The sequence below is a fragment of the Heliangelus exortis genome, chromosome 4 (assembly GCF_036169615.1).
Source record: "Heliangelus exortis chromosome 4, bHelExo1.hap1, whole genome shotgun sequence".
Lineage (NCBI taxonomy): Eukaryota > Metazoa > Chordata > Aves > Apodiformes > Trochilidae > Heliangelus > Heliangelus exortis.
In genome coordinates, this window is record NC_092425.1 from 15,290,066 (window position 1) to 15,310,652 (window position 20,587).

The window sequence follows — 20,587 nt, forward strand, 5'->3', positions numbered from 1 at the left end:
CATTAAACCATTTAACCTCACCACTGATGTATTGCTGAAATTGCTGGGATTTATTAATGTTGTGAATTATATTTGAAAGCTACATGCATTAATGTGAATTTATCTTAGAAATAATATAGATTAATATGTGGCAGTAACTCGAATTTTATAAAATTTTGTGTTCTTTATATTGTGCAAAAGTAGCTTCAACTAGAATTAGTCACTCTCCAACACTGCAACATATAAGAATTGTTCCAATAACAATTAAAATTTAATCTCTGTGTATACTGTATTATCATTTTTTTAATTGGAAATGTTGAAAATCACTTAATACTTCATAGGAGGAGGAAAAAAAGGCCCAAATGTCCCTTTCTATAGTTCTCCTTCAGTTCCTCTGACATATCTTCTCTGACTATAAATAGCAATTTATGAAAAACAACTTGGATTTAGTAGACAATCTAAGCTCTGTATGAATCCTCCTGGCCACTGCTTTCTCTTAAGCTATTAATTGCCATCAACTGGGACATTTTTGATTAAATGATTGATGGTTGAGCCTAAGAAGCTTAAAAGTTTTTGGGTGAAAGGCTTTAGGTTGGCCAAGGGATTATGCACTGAAAGTATTATCACGAGCAGTAGGCCTTGCGTAAGGTTTTTTTTATTACATTGTTTTATTGTATTTTATTCTTAACCTCTTTGTGAAAATGACATGTATCAGACCTGCAAATTATGGCTGTCTACTGTTAAAGAAAGGTGTATAGTTTTAATAGTGCAGATTTATATATTTGTAAACAAAAAATACATTATGGCAAAACCTCATCCGGCACGTTTCTTAGAGAAAATTAATATTTTTTTATAATCTGTGAAATACAAGCAGTATTTCAGGTATTTCAGGTTCTAGATATGTGTTTTAGAGCAGAAAAATATTTATGCTTTCTAAGGTGAATATTTCCAGATACTAGTGTAATGTCACTGGAATTTTATGGAAACATCACTAAGCATGTTAAAATTAAGAAACTAAACCCAGCTAAGTTACTACGTATCTGTCAAAATATGGTTCTGAATGTCATGCATAGAACAGCTATAGGTAGTATAAAATATTCTTACACAAAATCAATGAACATTTTTAAGCATTTACAAATGTTTTCAGAAAGGAAAAAGTGTAACAAACCAACAAAAAAGATACTATGCAATTATTATGCAGCATATACAAATCAGAATTCTTGCATTTGTAAATACCTTCATGCTTTTCTTTTGAATACTTGCCAAAATAATTTATTTTCCTTCTCAGGTTTGCAAATACGATTATGTGGAGATTCGTAGTGGCCTTTCTTCTGATTCTAAACTCCATGGTAAATTCTGTGGTACAGAAGTGCCTGAAGTTATCACCTCTCAGTACAACAACATGCGAATTGAGTTCAGATCTGACAACACTGTGTCAAAAAAAGGCTTCAAGGCACACTTCTTCTCAGGTATAGAAAATCACTCTTGCATACCTGTGAGTGACTCTGAGCTTACACTGATGAGGTGGAGTGAATATTTTTTTTTAATATGAAACTGAGCGGCCTTTTCCCTTATAGTTTTCCTCATATCTTTGATTTTGTTTTACTTCCGTAACTATAAAATGATTCTCCTGTCTAAAAATACTATTCTGAATTGCAATGTCTGTGTATTTAGGGAAACCTATGGAACACATACTTTTTTAAGCAACAGAAGATACGCAAACCTTGTGAGATACAGAGGAAAAAAAGCAAATTTACTGAGTGTTATTGAACTTTTGTTGCTGTTTTTTCAAATCACGGTTGGGACATAATATGAATTACATACTGTGTGCACTCGTGGTTTTTTCACTCAAATCTCTTAATATAATGCATTCATTATGAAACTACCACTTTGTGCTACAACATTTATTTAACATTATGGGTTCTGTCTTGCCAAAGTTTGCACTTAAAGTTTTGCAGAAGAACAGTTTAAAAAACTCTTGAAAAAATATGAAAAAATATGTCTTAGTTATGAGTAATTTCACTGAGGCAGATCAGAGTGATGGAAGTTCTCAGTCCTCAAGGTGAGGACACATATCAGTGAATCAAGTTAGACATGAATGAAGCTGAAGATGTCAGGAAATAAACAACAGTCATCTTTGCAATTGCTCATTGAGTCTAGACTATAATAATTTTTGGCAAGATACCACTTGGGGTTAATAGAAAAATTTTGCTTAGTGTTCCTAAAAAAATTTTGCTTAGTGACACACACATGTGCCTAAGTATTTTATCTTGTGTAAAACAACACAAGTCCTGTCTACCCACCTCCCTAAACTTCAAGTCAGAAGCATTTGGGATTTGAATTCTGCCCTGAGTTGTTTTGGTAACAATTAAAGATCTGGATCTGGAGAATCCTGATTTATTTTTTTTTTTTTTTTAGTATGTAGCAAAATGTATCACCAGGCACTGTTATTAGTGTTTGTTTGCTAAAATATTCTATCAAAGCTGAAATGAAAATGGTATTTCACTGGTTAGCTTTAGTAAGTTAAATATAGCCAAGTAATAACAATCAGTAAATTGTATAATCGATATGGTTTGGAAAGTGAGGAAAACAACTGTCAAGAAAAATAGTTTAGACTTTTAATATCTTCTCATTATGATTACTTTGTTATTCTTAAGCAATTATGGAAGACTAGAAAGTTTCATCTCATGCAAAGAGATTAACAAATATTCTGCCTCTTCTAAACCATATGATCTTTTTTTAGTACTTGCATTTTTCTACTTTTAGTCTTCCAGATCCATCATTACTTTTTACTTTAAATTTATATATTGCATTACAATAAGCTTTCAAGGTTAACTAATTATTGGCAGGAAAAGCATACAATAGGACTGCCTTCTAGAAACAGTTACACAACTGGTCTTCATATAGGCCTAATAGCATCAGCAAGAATCATCATGTATTTTGAATTTTTATAAGAAATATTGGTGCATTCCAGTTCTAAAAATCTCCTGCAAATTAAGTTATTTATTTTCAAGATCTACACGGCCATGCCACATAAGACTGGCAGTGACAGCTTCGTGATTCATTTAAGCTTTGCAGCTCAGAAGTAGTGTTTTATTGACATACTGAGTATTTATATGCATACAGTCAGTTAAATTTGGGCTTTTGTTAAAGTGATGGTTCATTTTAAAAAAATTATTTATTTATTTTAGTGATTGTTTGAATTATCTGATCACATTATGAGTGGGTTCTAGGAAGAAATGGACCAATGCTGTATGTTGGGGAAAGACTAGACTATTCAGGGAGTTCAGAGCATCAAGTTGTAATCCTTCAGAACAATTATTTTCCTTGTCTGTTTCATTTCTGAATAAAATATGCTTCCTTTTCTTCCCTCCTGGAGAAAACAGATTTTTCCTGGTAATTTGAAAAATATAAGTTTGAGACGACCCCTTAAATCACTAGAATAAAGTTGTTAGCCAGCGATAACTCTGAACTTACGTGATTATTAATGAATGGAAATGTGTGATGTGTCCTGGGCATATCCCCTTCAAAGAAGGTTTGATATAGGCTTTGAGTCTGTAAGCATATAAATTTAGTGAATATATCATAATACATTTCTGCCATAATTTCTTCTCTCTTTTTGGGAATTCAGATACTTTAAATTTTATTTTTATTCTTTGTCAGTTTTCTTCCAGCTGTTGTCTCTTCTAGCAGATTCTAATTTTCTGTGTTATCTGTGTTTGACAATTTTTCCTGATCAGAACAGAAACTTTGTTATGCTTGAGACAAATCAAACTTTGAACTTAAAGTATCTAAAAAGGGCCTGTCATCTCTAAAAAATTCATCAGACAAAACTCTAATAATGGTCAGAAAACACTAACTTTCTTAATTCCTTAATATGGAAATGAATTGAGGGCAAGCTTGAGACTTCAAGTGTTTTGACTTTTGGGAGTTGACAGCTGATCAGTATTAAAGTTACAGCACCATGACAGCTGATAAAAGTGGAGTTTTTTTGCCTATTTATATATTTGGCTTCACAATGCAATACTTTCAGAATTATATCTGTGGAGATATACTTAGTGCTAGTGTCCAACTTACTTGGTGTTTAACATTATATTAATTAAATTACAACAGAAATATGTGCAAGCATTTAGTTTTAAGACCTACATCATGAAAAATAAGCACCAATGAGTAAGATGCTTCAGTTTGCAGCCTGTTAGCTGGTCAAGGGCTATGCTCAGCAAGAGAGACAAGTGGATAAACTAGATTAGTTGGAAGATGAGAAACTGTAATGGGTTCCTCAAGCAAAGCCAATAAACTTTTTTTTGCAAGCCTTTTGGTAGTGAATTCTGCAGGCATGGCTACAGTTGAGAAAACATGGCCCCACTCCAGCTCAGACAACAGAAAGCAGTTTTTGGTTGGTTGGAACCCACTGTGATAAACTGTGAAAGTAAACAGTGACGCAGGGCAACAGATGACCTGCCTTGAGAAGGTATTTATGTTGATGTAAGGCAACATATAATTACATTTTTGGCTGTAAAGTGGTGTTAACAGACAGGCAGGTGCTAGTGGAAAGTGAGAAACTCTTTTTTTTTTTTTTTTTTTTTTTTCCCCAACATTCTGTGAAATTTGCATTAGATGGGGCAGTTCTGAAGAAAGCTCATTTGGGAGCCTTTGCAGGGATCTAGCTAATCTGCAAACACACTTTTATATATTTATGATTGATTTTCTTGGATAAAGAGAAGAAATTAGGGAGCCCTGATATATTAATTTTTAAAGCTTTTATTAGAGCTTTCTGAAATTTCTGAAAAGATAGCAGGCTTCGAAACTAAAACCTTCCCCTAATTAGGTCTTGATCTTTCTCCTTCTCTTTCTTCTGTCTTCTATCTCTTCTTTCTCTCTTCTTTCTCTTGTTAGAAGACAGTGACCTATTGCAGTCTGCTGGGCCCAGAAGGCTAGAGAAGTGTAAAATATGCCTGTAAATTGATGCTAGGGAGGAAAAAGATAACAATTTTATATATGTATACTTTTTCTCCCCTGTGATGTTTCTGAGAATGTAGCCTAATCATTTATTTAAATGAGTCTTTGGTTGGTTGCATAATTAATACCCAATGATAACCTGTCACTAAACTGCTTCATTTATCGTAAGTTTTAGAGTTACTTCAGTGGTTTAAATAAACACGATACTTTGCATGGTTATTCAAAATGTACATGGTATTTGATGTAATATAGAAATCAGTTTTGTTGGGAGATTTCTTTCTTGGGTGATGATTCTTTGAGTAGTTAAAAAGAGAAAGCTAGAATGTTTCTAGCCTTGAGCAAATTTGTTTTGGAGCACAAACTCATCTCTGGTGCCATCCTGGTACATTTTTTTTCACAGACAAGAAAGCTGGCTGCAAAGAGAAAATTTTTGGTTTTGAATCCTGCAAGGACTTGATACAGGTCCCTTCAGGCCAACTACGTATTGTTCACAGAGTGGTGGCCTCTGAGGGTCTCAGAGGTATGACCGTTTGTCCTCTGAATGATTCAACCTAACATTCTGTTCAGGATGGATATTTCCCTGTTCTGAGTACTAAAATGAGAAAAGAAAGAAAGTATCCATTCAAAATGGGGAGACTCATTTCCATCTGTCAGCATAACAAATGGCTTTGTTTTTACATGGCAAAACATTTGTTCCTGTAACTAATACAGGCTAATTGGTTTTTTCATGAATTTTGAAACTGAGCAATCAGTTTGACAGCAAGTCTGTTCCCAGTTCTGAAGTGTGAGGAAGGTTTGTTCAACAGTTGCATCCTTGACTAACCATGTACAAGTAATTATTGTGGTTCAAGTATGTTGTAAAGCTTTCCCTTTCTACCTTTTGTCCATTGTTTATCTTAGAGAAAGTCCAACATGGGACTGTTTCCTTATGCATTTGTATCTGAATACATTATTTTACAGAATTTAAGCTTATGTTGAAATACTTTTCAGTACTTTCACGCAGTTTGGAGGAAGATGAAGATGGGTAGGGTTTTTATTTAGAATTCGTGTACCTACTCTATACTTGAAAGCCTAATTTAAATGCAACTTGAGCTTGCCTTCTACTTATGTTGTTATTTTGGTAGAAACTAATGCTTAGATGAGTTCTGTTCATATATATTTTCTCATTTGCCTGCTACTATTCTTCACATCATAAGGTTCATAAATAGTGACCGTGGAGCTTTTATGCTTCTTTCATCAACAAAATTGCAACTAGTAGAAGCTTTTGGATGTATGATTATGTGAGCTACCTATGTTTTTAAATGTTTCTTAACCTTCAAATCTGTTTAAATCTTCAGAAAGTTTCCAAAAACTTTCAGTGCAAGCAGATTTCATATTTACAAGGCAAAATGCAGTGAGTGTTTGTGTTTGACTTGCAGAATTTTTCTATAATGTACGTCATCATCGAATAATGTAAATAGAAGCTGTTTTTATGGAGAAACCTGCAAGTCGAGGGGTCAAGTGTTGCATACATTTTGCCAGAGAAAGCTGGTGTGTGTGCAATTATACTACAAACTTCCTCTGTTGTGTTCCTGAATTCAAGTGTCAGTAGCGGCAAGGAAAAAAGTACATAAATAAGACAACAGAAAAGGACTTATATTATCCATAGTGGCTTGTAATCTATCGAAATGCTTCCTGTGCCTACTATAGTCTGAAATGTTGCATTTTACCTAATTTGGAGATAACACTCACTGTTGCTTTCTAAGGTACATGAGGCTGAAGGAGGTGAACACTCTGCATTCCAGCCTGCAATAGCTGAGCCTCTGGGATGACCACAGTTTATTTGCTCTTTTTCCTTCTTTCTTTTGCATGTTGAAATGACACAATTTGTAATATACAGGGTTTTTTAACACACATGTTTGTGGTTTTATATATATTTTTATAGGTATATATTTTTATATCTCAGGATTTATATATATATGTCTATACATCCAAATAGATATACACATGTGGATTCATATATACTTGTATTTATATGTATATGCCAGGAGCAATCTGCTTCTTTTAAATGGACCAGCTTCACCTAAAATGGCAACAGCTGAATGACATAAAAGGGTGGCAGCTGAGGACTCTTGCTAGAATGACAGCCTGTTAATCTAGTTTGGCGTTTTTCCATGCAATGAATTTGTCACTGTTTAATGCAGGTTTTTTAATGCATATTTTCTCTATTACTCTCTGTTTTATTTCTAACACACTAAAAGCTCTTCTAAATAATTATATGTTAATAAACAGAACTGCATGCTGTATTGTCGATTTCTCTGAGATAAGTAATGCCAGGTTTTTTTGTACAATTTTCAATGACTGGTATTCTGTAACATCCAGAATAATTAAAAGTAAATCATAATGTCACTCTACTGGGGAAAAAAAATCAGTTTACTAAAAAAGTTTATTTTAAATCTGTCTTTTCTTGCATATTTGATGTGTAGAACCTGAAACCGTGTTTGGCCCATGTATTACTTTCAACATACCACTATTAAACTGTGGAACATGCATAAAGCTGGAAAATTTGATGTGCTGTCCATAAATTACACTCCTTTTGTTTACTGAAATAAAACTTTGAATAAGATATTTATGAAATTGCACCAGGTAGTCCACTTGAAAGAGTAAATACTGGTAACTGCAGAGTAAATACTGGTAACTGCCTTATCTGCTTTGATTTAGCTTGTTTGTTTTACTAATCTTCCTCTCTCCTGGGTATTACCCCTCACTCTCTAGAAAGATGACACAGACTATATGCCATTGTGCAAGGTTACAGGCTCAGCAGTGAGTGGTTAGAAATAAGGTACCACGAAGCTGCCATACTGCGAGACAAGTGCCTGTGCCTTTAGTTTATCCTTTTCTGGACTCAAACACTGTTAAACACTGCTAAATCTTCTTGCCTTTTTATAACGAGGACTGTTGCTGGCTGTGATGCTCACCTAACCTTGTTGTGTTTTTCGTAGACAAGGATGAGTGTTCAAAGGACAATGGTGGCTGCCAGCATGAGTGCATCAACACAGTTGGGAGCTATGTTTGCCAGTGCAGAAATGGATTTGTGCTACATGAAAACAAACACGACTGCAAGGAGGGTAAGTAGAATAGTTAGTTGAATTGTTCATGTCTGACAGAAAGATCTCTGCAGCTTTCCTTCCAAAGGAAAGAGAAAGATCTTCGTAATGGCTGATAAGACATTCAGGCTTAAATGTTCCCCCACTCACTCCTTCCTGTCCCATCAGTCCCCAGAATTTGTGTGTGGCTGCATTTGCTGTCCACAGGAATGTAGTCTGGAAAACTTGAGATCATTGGCAGGGAGTGCTACCTGTAATAGCTGTTAAGTGTAAAATATTTAAAGCTGTGCTAGATTATTTATCTAATGGTGTATTAACCACAGTGACAAATTTTCTGGAGACAAGCCTGGTAAAGTTGTTGTTTGCTCCTATCAGTAGCAACTAATTTCCTTGCGGTCAGGTTGAAACCATATCTACCCTTTCTGGGTTTATTTTAAGGGGCATACTCATATAATCTAAATTCCAGTCAAGTCCCTGTGAATCTTTCTTCCTGTCTGTTGTCTCAAGGTGCAGCTGTCTCCAAGAAAAGAGTAGACTTTGGAGCTTAAGTAGAATTTAGATTATCTGCAAATGAACCTCAAGCATGTAATAATGTGAGCTCCTGTAATTTCTCAAGGATGTACTCTAGTGTGGATTTAATGTGCAAGTAAAGATGTGCCTCATTGTCACTGGTGTTGGAATCATACATGCCTGCTCTAAAAGACTCCTGTTGAATAATTCTCTGATGTTTATAAAGCAATTTGAGATTGTTACAAAACAAAATAGAAAAATGAAACTGGCTTCTTTTGGGCTTTAAGTTTTAGTTCATTTTATTTATTCACAGAGATGCTCTTCCGGTGATTCAGCTACAATATGAATGACTAAACTTGGTACATACAGTTAAGTCTTAACTGTTCTCTAGTTTTGTATACGGCCATAGAAACTGTGGTTTAAAAATCCATATGATTGTTCTGTAGCTGCAGTATGAAAATTAGCAAGAAGAGAGAAGAATAAATTGTTCAAGAAATATGATTTGAAGTTGGAGTGGCAAGATTTTTTATATGGATTTTCATACTTATTTTTGTGTATAGTGGGGGGGAATAGCAAAATATTTGATTAATTTTAATACCTATTTTATGCATATTATTTATAATGTTTGTTTTTGTGTTGTTGGTTTTTTTTAAAAAAAGCCATCCATTTTAAACAATAGTGAATAGTGTATGTTTCACAACAGTCAATAAACAAGCATGTTGGGTTAATTTGTTTGCCAAAGGGTGAGAACATAATCATGCACATGAAGAGTGTGCTTACCTGTCTTCCTCAAGATCCTTTCCATTCAGGAGGTCCTCTGAAAAAAAAATAATACTTTTCTGGCTACCTCTGAATGCAGACCCCCAGACTAACTGATGCTATCACTGTTGGCACAGCTGAGTGTGAACAGAAGATCCACAGTCCCAACGGCATTGTCACAAGTCCCAACTGGCCTGACAAGTACCCCAGCAGAAAGGAGTGCACGTGGGAAATCAGTGCCACCCCTGGGCAGAGGGTCAAATTGGTGAGTGTCTGCCTACCCTTCCTTATTCTCTTTAATTCCACTTCTCAAGTGACTACTCAATAATACAAAACTTTACTGTCAGTTTGCAGCCTGTAGGTAAAATGTTTTAAAAAATCTACTGATTACTGGCCAACTGGGGCTACTCAGCAACACTGTGTATTTAAGTGAGCTGTGTATTTAAGTTTGTGGTGATCGTAAATACTCTGGACAGGAATACTTTCCTCCTGCCAGACTTCACTGTATCACTGTTGCAGTTCATAAAATTTGCACAAAGTTTTGAAAAATATGGCAGAGGTCATTTATGCAAACTCCAACATACAGAAGAAGCAAGTAAAAAGTAAAAGAAAGTACAAAAAATAAAAGACATAACAAAAAATCTAGACTTGTAATTTAAAAACAGCTCCAAATTTTAGCCTAAGTAGAAGAGCAACCTAAGTACAGTTAACTTTGTGTTTAGCTGGCTGAGGACAATGCCAGTTGCTGAAGACAGGGTAGCAGAACCTAGGGAGCTCTGCAGACCTACTGAGTTTTTTTGTAGCCTCTGTAGTAAGCCAAAGGCATGGACCTGAGCAGGGAGCTTTTCTGCTTTGAGATCAGCACCATTATTCATTCAGCCAGAGTATTATGGGGACAGTCACAACTAAAGCTGGTTTTACACATTTTTAAATAGTTATTAATATTTTTAATATATTTAACAGGGATTTTGGAGCAAAAAAACTTAGGAAGAGGGATGTAGAAGCAGTAACCAATAGTGACACAGGGATGAAAGGAATATTGTTATCTTGTAGCTCCTGCCTTAGCTAAAACCATGGCCCCTGCTACTGATGCTGGTGTGGGATCTTGTCATTCCTGTTCACCCTAGTAAAATGGTTAAATGGTTCTGGGGTATGTTGGGGTTGCATAAAATGGGTGGTGTGCATGCTCTGACCATTCAAAGGGTGAAAAATGGTTTTGATTCAGGCATCTTCTTCATCCTACCTAAATAAACAAAGCCATCCAAGCATGGATGTGTTACTGGGAAAGCTTTTTCAGTACTTTTAAATTCAGCAGGCAAAATTCCAGCATTCAGATTTATTCAGTGAAATTTCACATGGTCTGTGATTTAAACAAAAAAGGTTTTTCAGTTGGCTTTTACCAATTAAATTGGAAAACTTAAAATTTTACTAGATAGAATTTTCAAAAGTTTCTTCATTACTTAGAGTCTGAAGCCTACTTTTCTGTGCAAATCAGTACAGTCAATATATGATGTGTGTGTAGTATCACCAAAGTCTCTCCAGTACAGCAACATGCCATGTAAATATTAATAATACTCATACAATACTTCCACTATGGATAAATCTTTTTTTCTTGGACCTTCACACGATATTTGAGTTTACTTCTCACAGTCAAATTGACCAAGAAGAGAATTGATTTCTTCCTTTTAACAAACCACATGAATTGTGAGGCTGCACTTCATTTTTTGAGAGGGGTATGTGTACAGAAATCAGTCTTACTGTGGTTGCTCTCACTCTTTTAATAATTGAAAAGCCTCTTCCTGTAAAGGCTAAAATTAATCATTTGCTATGATTAAGAAGTCTATGAAAAAAATGGATATGCACTTCAGTATTTTTAAATGAAATGTATAGATAAAGATGGCTTTGAAAATGTATGTAGCAGGGAGATTTTCATAGCTAATCATCCGGATGTTTATAGGAGACAGACTTAAGTGTCCTGCTCAGGCAGCTATCCATAAGTGCCACCAACCTATCTACCCAGTTGAGTGCTATAGATAGAATGGGCTGGGTGTTCAAACGCTGTATGAAGCATTTCTGAATACCATTCCCACTAATAAGACAGTGAAAATGGGGACTGTAGTTATGGTGGGCAGCGTATTCAAAAGTAGTTGTCTCAGGAAGACAGAGTATGATTTAATTATACTACCAATTTATTAAATCATCTGTGAATTATATTGGAACTAAATGAGAGAAAGTTGTGCAGCAAATACTCAGTCATGTTCAGCTTTAAGGAAAGTTTGTGTCAGTTCTTATTCAAGCCTTCTCTTAGCCCACTGCTGGGAACTGCTTTTTAGAGAAATAGAGGTCAGCTCTGGGTGTTCTGAAATATTAGGCATTTTGAGCTTTTAAAAGACTTAAGATTTTTTTTTCCTTTAAAAAATAAATTATTTTGCTTCTCTCTGTAATCGCAAGAAATAATTGTTAAAATCACAACAGATTTAGGACTTTTTTCTGCTCTTCTTTTTGGGACTTCCTGCTGGCTTAGAAATCCTAGTCATAAGTCAAATATTAAAAATAATAGGTGTAACTTAACAGTTCATGGTGAGAATTGATCTGTTTGTACTGATAGAAAGTGAAAAAAATGATAATATTTTCCTCTAAAAGAAAAAGTTCTGCAGGCTGCTGTTGGATCAGATCTATTGCTCCTGTTGATTCCAAGTAGGCTTGACTCAATTCTATATTTAACTAACTCCATTTTACAGTGAAGTATTTCAGCTTTTTGTTTGTCTTGGTTTTGGGTTTGTTTTTTTGGTTGTTTTGCATGTGTGTGGCTTGTTTTTGATTTTTTTCTAATCTATCCTATTTATTTGGGTTGTCATTTATATGACAACACATACTTGGCATCATAAATGTAGGATGGCTGACTACAGTTTAAGAGCAGCAGGATGACTGCTGTACAGCTGTTTTCACTGCCTCTGCAGTTTCATTCCCTCCATAGAACCCCCCAGACTTTCCTATAAATTGAGCCTATACGCACCGTATCATGCAGCTCTTTACTTCTCACAAAGCAAAAGTATTATTCTGAATACTCCAGTTCTTTGGGTAACATATGTTGTGTTAGTTCTTTATATTTCCTTTAGGTCAGCTGTTAATATAAATTACCATCACATTTCACAGTGGCTGGATTCCACAAGGGATTTGCTAGGCCAAATTTGCTTTGTTGTACCAGATAGAATGAATAATTATGATATATGCTCAGTATTTGATAGCTCAGTTTTATTCCTTTTAATTATTTCTTCTTAATTCTTTATTGGTTTGTTTGTTGTTTTTTTCATAAACAGTCAGCTGTGTGACTACCCATGGGATCTTTATGCTCGGTGCTTCTTTATTATTTTGTTATGTGAAACAGATTTTAAATTTCACCTTAAATTTTGGATTATTTCTGAAATTTCACTAAGATACGTATGAGAGGAAATTACTGGATTTTAATCTTCAACTTTCTGGTTGAAATTTAGCCCTGGTCAAAAGGTCTTACCTGAAATATCTTAGGTGTCCACTTGAAATAAATATGTTGATAGCAGTCCAGTCTTGGAAGAGACTCTTCTATATTTGGAAAGCAGTTACTAGTTGTATGTGTTCTAGCAGTTTCTGCAGGGTATGGCGTACACCTTTAGGAAACACCATGGGACACTTAGTTTGAGAAATCCAAATTCCTAAAGTTTTTAAAAGTTGACTAGGTTCTGCTCTGGAGGACTTGCAATTTTCCATTTTTAATAAATCCAAATTAGTCCTTAAAAACTGCCATAAACACTTAAAGAAACCAAGGATCTGTAGAAACTTAGAAACTAAGATAAATGTTTTGAAGTGTAGAAAAAACATGACAGGTTTGAAATTAAGTAGTTTGCCATAGCTGTGTTCAAACTGTGTCAGCAATCTGAAAGTTCTTGGGAGAGTGGAGGACAGCAAAAGATAAGTTTTAGGATTTTTTAAAAGTAAACAATCAACAAAATTTTGCTATTTTTCACAATTATTTCCCTAGCAAACATGTGATCTTAGCATGAAGGTTGCAGCCTGAAATACCTTTAGCATTGCAATAATGAGATAAATCTCTAGGTAGTTAATTGGAATGTAAAACTGTCATGTGTAACCATTCATGTGGAAAGCTTTTTTTCAAAGGCTTTAGTTGAGGTGTGAGGTAAGTAAGAAAGAGGGAGGAGGAGGTACTGTTTTGCATTGTTTGTCCTCTACTATTTGAGGAACCTGTAGATCACCAGCTTTTGGCTGTTTGGAATGTTCTGTGAAATTATCCTACAAATGGTACAAATTCAACAGAAAGTGTCAGTAATCTAGATGTAGTATTCTGTTATGGATGTTCATTGGCCTTCTTAAAATTCACTGTCTTCCCATTCCGCTTCCTCAAAATCAAGATCTCATTCAAAGCTTGTAGGGGCAGCTAAAATCTGTCATCTGAATTACATCTACTTGGTATTCTGAAATACATATACAGTACTACATTGAGTAATTTTGCTTTTTCCACCCCCCCAGACTTTCAACGAATTTGAAATAGAACAACATCAAGAATGTGCTTATGACCACTTAGAAGTGTTTGATGGTGAAAGTGAAAAATCACCAATTCTGGGACGTTTATGCGGCAATAAGATACCAGAACCTCTAATTGCTACTGGCAATAAAATGTTTCTCCGCTTCATTTCTGATGCATCAGTTCAAAGAAAAGGCTTCCAAGCAACACACTCTACAGGTCAGAAAATCAGGATGTGCTTTTCTAATAACTTCCCCTTTGTTCTTTAGCGGAAGATATTCAGGGATTTCTTTTATAGGATTAGGATGATTTAACAGATAAGACAATTTTACAACTAAATCTAATGAAACCTTAAGAACATTAGGAAAAGTCAGAGATTGCAGAATGTATTCTCTGATACTTTAGACATTTTTTTCTCCTCTTTTTCTCTTTGTATCTCTCTCAATTTTCTAGGTAAATGATTAAAAGATTTTGAAACAAAAATTTTGAAACAAAATTCAGTAAATAGAAGATAATGGTATGGACAGTCTAAGAGATAAGTAAGATTTGTATGACCAGAAAAGATTCAGTAGTATTTGTATTTGTAATGGCAATACTTCATCGGGGCTTGTGATGCAGCTCCATTACTTTTCTTTTACAACTTAAGCAAAAGTTTGGGGTTTGTGTAAAGAGCTATTACCTTCCTGTAGAGCTAAAAATAAAAGATAAGCCAAAGAAAAAACAATAAATACCAAAGATTTTTTTAAGGCTATAAAAATATAATCTTCTCGTTTACCATTTTTTTTTCTTCTGGAGAAATCACTGAAATTAAAAATAGCGTTTTGCAATTGCATTAATAGTTTTCTTGGTTTATTTTCAAAAGGTGTTCACCAATACTTTTTCCCGACGTTACTTGGCCTATAGTGGCCCCTAGTGCTGGATCTCTGAACTTCCAGTACCTGGTGTAAAAAAAGGTGTTAGGGTTTTTTTTTTCTTCAGCTGTGATGTATGCCTTGTCTTTACGTTTTAAAGTTCATTCTTATTAATCCAGTATTTGGCAAAAGATATTAATGCAGAAAATTATTATAAATATCTGTTCTAATATGTAATATTTACTGATGAAGCAGTTAATAGAAGATAGTAATCAGGGTCATTAGTCACTGTCAATACCGTTTGATATTACCCAAAATGTTAATGAAGTTGATGTGCAGTTCTCAGCTAAAAAATCCTTATAAATCAACATCAGCATTTTTTCTCTTTTTTTTTGCTTTCTATGAATAATTCCAAAATTTTATTAGTTTAATGTGCCTTTCAGAGGAAGACAGTAAGGAACAGTATATGAAATATTCACTCTTCATGATCTGAGCCTGAAAAGTTGAAAAGTGTAACTACATGTAACTGGATTTCTTTTTCATGGGGGAAATCCTTTTTTACAAGTATGACATTGTTTTCCTTCCCTGAAATTGAAAATTAGATAGAAATGGTAATACTTTTTAAAATTGTACTTGGGGTATCTAGTTCAAGGTCAGAGCTCTTGTTAGAAGCAGCTATTGTAGAACTACTGTCTCACTCTTCTCACTTTCATGTTGCAGAATTGGAGTGGTCATTATGTTGAAAGAAGTTCAGATTTATATTCCCTGTCTTCAAAGACTGCTAGTTCTGTTATGACTTGCTGGAGTTTCCCTCATATGTATTCTGCTGAGTTTTATGAGCCTAAACTGTAAAAAGCTTTCTTAGCATGCATGAGTGTTTTCTGGGAAATTCTGAAGGATAAAATCTGCCCAATTTTTAGGAATATTGTAAAAATTATAAAGTTTGCCTCAGTAAGAGAGGATATATGTTTATGTTGACTGCTGTTGAGCAAACTGCTCACTAAGTTAACAGCTCTTCACCAGCACCTCACTGCTTTGAGGCAGTGTTTCAATGAGAGTCAACTTGGATATTGCATCCATTTCCTGCAGTCTGCAGCCAAACACGGGTATCTTGTGGGCATTTTTGCCCTCCGCCTTGGACACATATGAGTTAAAAGCTCCCGTGTTGCTTCCAAAATTACTATAAAATTCAGTAATGACAATGCTGAATCAAATTCCTAATCTTGCTTCACAAGTTCAGGTAGTGTGGATTTAACCTGTTCCCATCTGTCCAGACTGTTAAGCAGTCAAGTGACTACTGATTGATTTGCTTTTGTCTTTTTAAGCAGCCTATAAGCCCCTAGAAAGTTCAGGAAACAAGAAAGTGAATTTGTTCATTAGTTGGTCTACAGCAGTCAGATCAACAGCATTTTACAAAAAAGGCATATTTCTTTATAGTCAGATGTCTACATCGTGCCTACATCAGAGAAGACATAGCAGACAATTTGTTTCAGGCTGTTATAAAATGATCAAATTATACTAGCTGTAGTTGATAAAAATGCAGACAGAATTCAGACTGAATTCAGCAACTTAATTAAGTTCAGTAGAAGCTGAATTCAAAGGGCAGAGTACAAGCTACTGTATCCAGGTTTGTTTGGTTTTGTTCAGTGCATTTTCAGTAAATTCTGTTCTCCTTGTGCAAACTGGATGAAGAACAAATTACTGGAGTACACAATGAAGTTCATTCAGATTTAAATTATGAACATTTATGAGCAGTTATGAGCAAGCTATAGAACAATACAGCTTAGGGCTTGCTTCGAGAGCAGGCTTTCAGCTGCAAGGCTTTCTCTGGTAGTAGCAGCTTTCTCCTGGCCACAGTCTTTGCAGGGTAAGACTTGCTCCCATCCATGACCTACACAGCAAAAGAGCTTTCAACCTGGCAGTGGTGTTCAGTACTGAGCTGGCTCTGCAGGCACTGCGTATTGATTAAAGCTGACACTTCTGTGAAACACGAGACTTTTGCTCTGGCTCCTGTTGATTGCCAACTCCCTGTTTGCTAGAGCTCGTTCTTCCCTGACACTTCTACATGGTGTCATTAACATATGTGGAAAGGCTGTCACCACTGAAAAGTGGACACCCCACTTAGACCTCTTGCCTTGCTGGCCACAGACACCTCTCAAGTACCCAACTGAATAATGTCGTACCTTTTGAACCGCATTCCTTATAACTTTGGTGTTTCCTGGTTTTTTGTGTTTTGCTTGAAAGGTATGAAATATGCTCAAGCCTCTGTAGATATAAAATGTAACTTGTAATTTTGTGTGGATTAATCACACATTGACCTGATTGTAGAATAAAAATGCAGTAGGCCTGAAGACTGAAGCATCTATGAAAATAAAATGCACTGAATAAGCTTCATTGTCCTTTTTTTGTTTGTTTGTTTGTTTGTTTCATTTTTGTTTGTTTCTTTTTTGTTTGTTTTGGTTTTTTCCCTCTGTTTAGAGTGTGGTGGTCGTCTGAAAGCTGAAACCAAGCCCAAAGATCTGTACTCCCATGCTCAGTTTGGTGATAACAACTATCCTGTTCAGGCAGACTGCGACTGGCTGCTGGTGGCAGAGCGTGGCTATCGGGTTGAGTTAATGTTTCAGACCTTTGAGGTTGAAGAAGAGGCAGACTGTGGTTATGATTATGTGGAGCTCTTTGATGGTCATGATAAGACAGCTGTAAGGCTTGGTCGATTTTGTGGATCTGGGGTAAGTAACCAGGCACTACACTTTTTTTTATTCCCACAGCAAAAGGAAAAAGAAAAGCAGGGCAGAGGAAGGAAAGAGTCAAGAAGGGATGAGGTTCAGCTACTACACCTTATAATGAAGAAAAGAATTATCTGCTTCAGTTATGTTGGGGTTTTTTTAATACAGATTTTCAGGCTTGTGCTAGAAGATGCCCTCAATGTTTTTAACTGTAGATACACTTATCTATTTTTTCACCAAAACACTGTAATATTATGTTAAGCTTTACATAGCTGACAGTGGAGTGTTTATCAGCACCCAAAAATGGGTTTTTCTATATAGAAAAACACACCAGTGTTGGAAATTATCGCGTTAAATTTTTTTTCAGTTTAAAAGAAGAAGTTGCATTTTATAATATGCTGATATTCACTTACACAACTCTGGAAGAACTATAGAAGAAATCTGGGAAGGACAAAAGCGCTCTGTTTTCTTTGTCTCATAAGAAAAAAGGCTGCAGAGATACTCCATACAAATTGCATTAGTTAAATGAGATACAGAAAGCATGGTGCCACATTTATTTAGCTTGTGTGAAAAAAAACACTTTTTGGGCCCCAAGCTCAAGGTTGAAAAAATGCACCATAATAACAAAAGGAAAAATACATAATTTTTCTGCTGGTAGATAAAAATTCAAACATAATGATTTTCCCTTACCTTCAGCCTCTAGTTTAGGTTGTCACATTTTCACAGCCTCAGAAATTATTAGCCTGTAACTGAGAGTCTAATAAGACAGAAGTATTCTGCCAGATGGTACCATTGGAAACCCAATAGGATTGCACAGCAAGGCGAAACAGGAAAAGAGAAATGTCCATAAGAGCAAGGAGAATAAATACACAGAATGGATGGATTATTTATTTCTTTATTCATTTATTTTAGCCACCAGAAGAAATTTATTCAGCAGGGGAAGCCCTTTTACTTCACTTTCACACTGATGACACGATCAACAAGAAAGGTTTTCATATACGTTTCAGAAGTACAAAATATCCAGATAGTGTGCACACCAAAAAATAACTCAAGAACCTCTATGCCAGAAAAGGAGAGTGAAAAAGAATAAACACACAGTGGAAAGGAAGAAAGGCATGTCTTTTTTTTTTTTTTTTTTTTTTTTTTTAACTAAAGTTATTAGCACAATTGTTTTACATGAATTCAGTTGAAATGACGACTTCTAAGACTAGAGACTGAATTAAAACTAAAAAAAAAAAAAAAAAAAAAAAAAAGTAAAAAATCACCTATCCCAGTGGAATAATCAAGATGATGATTCGCAGCCTCCATACTTGACTGTCTCTGCAAAGCTTGTGAAAGGACTTTGCATGCAGGAAGAATATAAAAGCTTTTGGTCATAGTTTGACATTTGTCATACATGTATGCAGATTCAATCGGCTGCATTGAGGGGAAGTGACCCTGCAGATCATTCTTCCTTCTGACAATTGTATGGCATCCAGGAGGGAAAAAAGCTCTTACAGGTCACACACTCTAAATACTGTCCTTACATCTAGTTGCTTTGACTTTGTATCCTGCATACAGTGTGTACATGGACTTGAAAGAAGACACAGAATGGGAAGGTCTTTCTGCATTATTTTGTGTTTTTAACAGATTCATCTGTCTTACCAGGTTATCAGTGTTTCGAAACTGGAAAGTCCTACTTCTGAAACATAGTTGATCTTTAGAGTATTTTGTTTTACTAGTGACTAAGTCTGAATTGTTACATCAGTCATCACTAGTGGACTGAATTTGAACAGTGTAAGCATCTGAAAATGTTCAGTTACTGGTTAAGTAAGCTATTTCTGATGATGTGCTCTTATTTTGCACTGAACATAGAAAGAAACTGAGATGAAAGCCTGTCCTGAATAAAAATCTATATCCACAAGAAGCAGAAATAGTCAAGGATCACTTGAAACTCCTTCTACTGGATTTGGTTTTGGCAGTACATTTGAAACCACTACTAATCTTTATTTCTTCGGACCTCTTTGTGAATGAGCTTATTGTCTGGTTTAGTTAATCAGAAGTGAAGCCACAGTAGTATCCAAGAAAGAGGTCTCCCAAAGAGTTTTGGTTGTTTTTGTTTTTGTTTTTGTTTTCTTCTGGGAGCAGGAGTATCTGTGATGGCAAAAAAGCAAAACAAAACAACAGACCCAGGATTTGTTTGTTATGAAGAGTGAATTCCTATGGTGCTATTCCATGAACATTAAAAATGAACATTAGAAAAACAAGAAGTTTTAGACTTTTGAGCCAACAGCTTGCAGGTCATGAATGTCTCACTACTCCTGGCTGCATCTGGAGAAGGAAGGCTTTACCACTCTGAGGGAGAGTGGGTTGCAATGGCAGCATTAGTCCTGTGGAACAACTACTACTATTGCCTTAGTGTCCTCGCACACAGTCAGATACACCTCTAATTTGATAAACAATTTGACGACTTGGACATCTCAGCCTATGCTAACAAGAGGATCTTCAAGTGAAAGCCCCATCTGCAGAGCAAGATCATCTGCTGTAAATACAGTGACCTGCTTTTGATGTAGAGATATGTTACACTTAGAACTGAGATAATTCTGTGTGCTTTAGGCCATACATGGCTTTAGTCCTAATGTATATGCATTATGTAAGTATTGTATGACTGAGTGCTCCAGGAGAGTGAGAGGTATTGTGTGGGTGAAAACTGAATTGTTTCTTTATGTGCCAAGTTCTATCAGGACCCTGTTTGACTGTAGCAACTTTTCTTTAAAGGCTTCATAGACAGATACAGAGGACTTCTAGTTGGCAAGAGTCAAGTTTAAATGAAGTGCTATGTTTCACGTACAGGAAATATTATTTTGATAACCTTTGATGTAAGTTGCTACTCAGACTAGCTTAGTTTCTGTTACCTTATTATGAACATACATTGGCACTAATAAATATGATCTTTTTTTTATAAAAATAAACCACAAAAATGTCTGTATAGGTATCTTTGGTTGTTTCAAAATTATTACTGCTCATATATTATTGTTTTCCTTTCCGGACAGGTTGTGTGTGTGAAGTTCAAACACTGAATAGTTTCTGTATTTTCATAATGCTGCTCCACTGTCCTTTGGTTTGTTTCATTTTTCAGGGTTTTTGCACAAGAAGTTAATAACTCAAAAATTTTTTACTAGAAAATTCAGGCAGAAATATTATTCTAGGTTTAAAAAA

At 35.3% G+C, this 20,587-nt stretch overlaps 1 protein-coding gene across 2 annotated transcripts in view; it reads left to right on the forward strand.

Annotated features, from left to right (window-relative positions):
- TLL1 (tolloid like 1) overlaps window positions 1-20,357 on the forward strand; it is a 126,617-nt gene extending 106,260 nt beyond the window's left edge. For both annotated transcript variants that reach the window (XM_071743118.1, XM_071743119.1), the window contains 6 exons: window positions 1,268-1,448; window positions 7,920-8,045; window positions 9,431-9,558; window positions 13,818-14,031; window positions 17,142-17,392; window positions 18,302-20,357. In XM_071743118.1, coding sequence (XP_071599219.1) covers window positions 1,268-1,448; window positions 7,920-8,045; window positions 9,431-9,558; window positions 13,818-14,031; window positions 17,142-17,392; window positions 18,302-18,436 — 1,035 coding nt within the window. In that variant the 3' untranslated portion in view covers window positions 18,437-20,357. The remainder of the gene's footprint in view (window positions 1-1,267; window positions 1,449-7,919; window positions 8,046-9,430; window positions 9,559-13,817; window positions 14,032-17,141; window positions 17,393-18,301) is intronic.
- The last annotated feature ends 230 nt before the right edge of the window (window positions 20,358-20,587 follow it).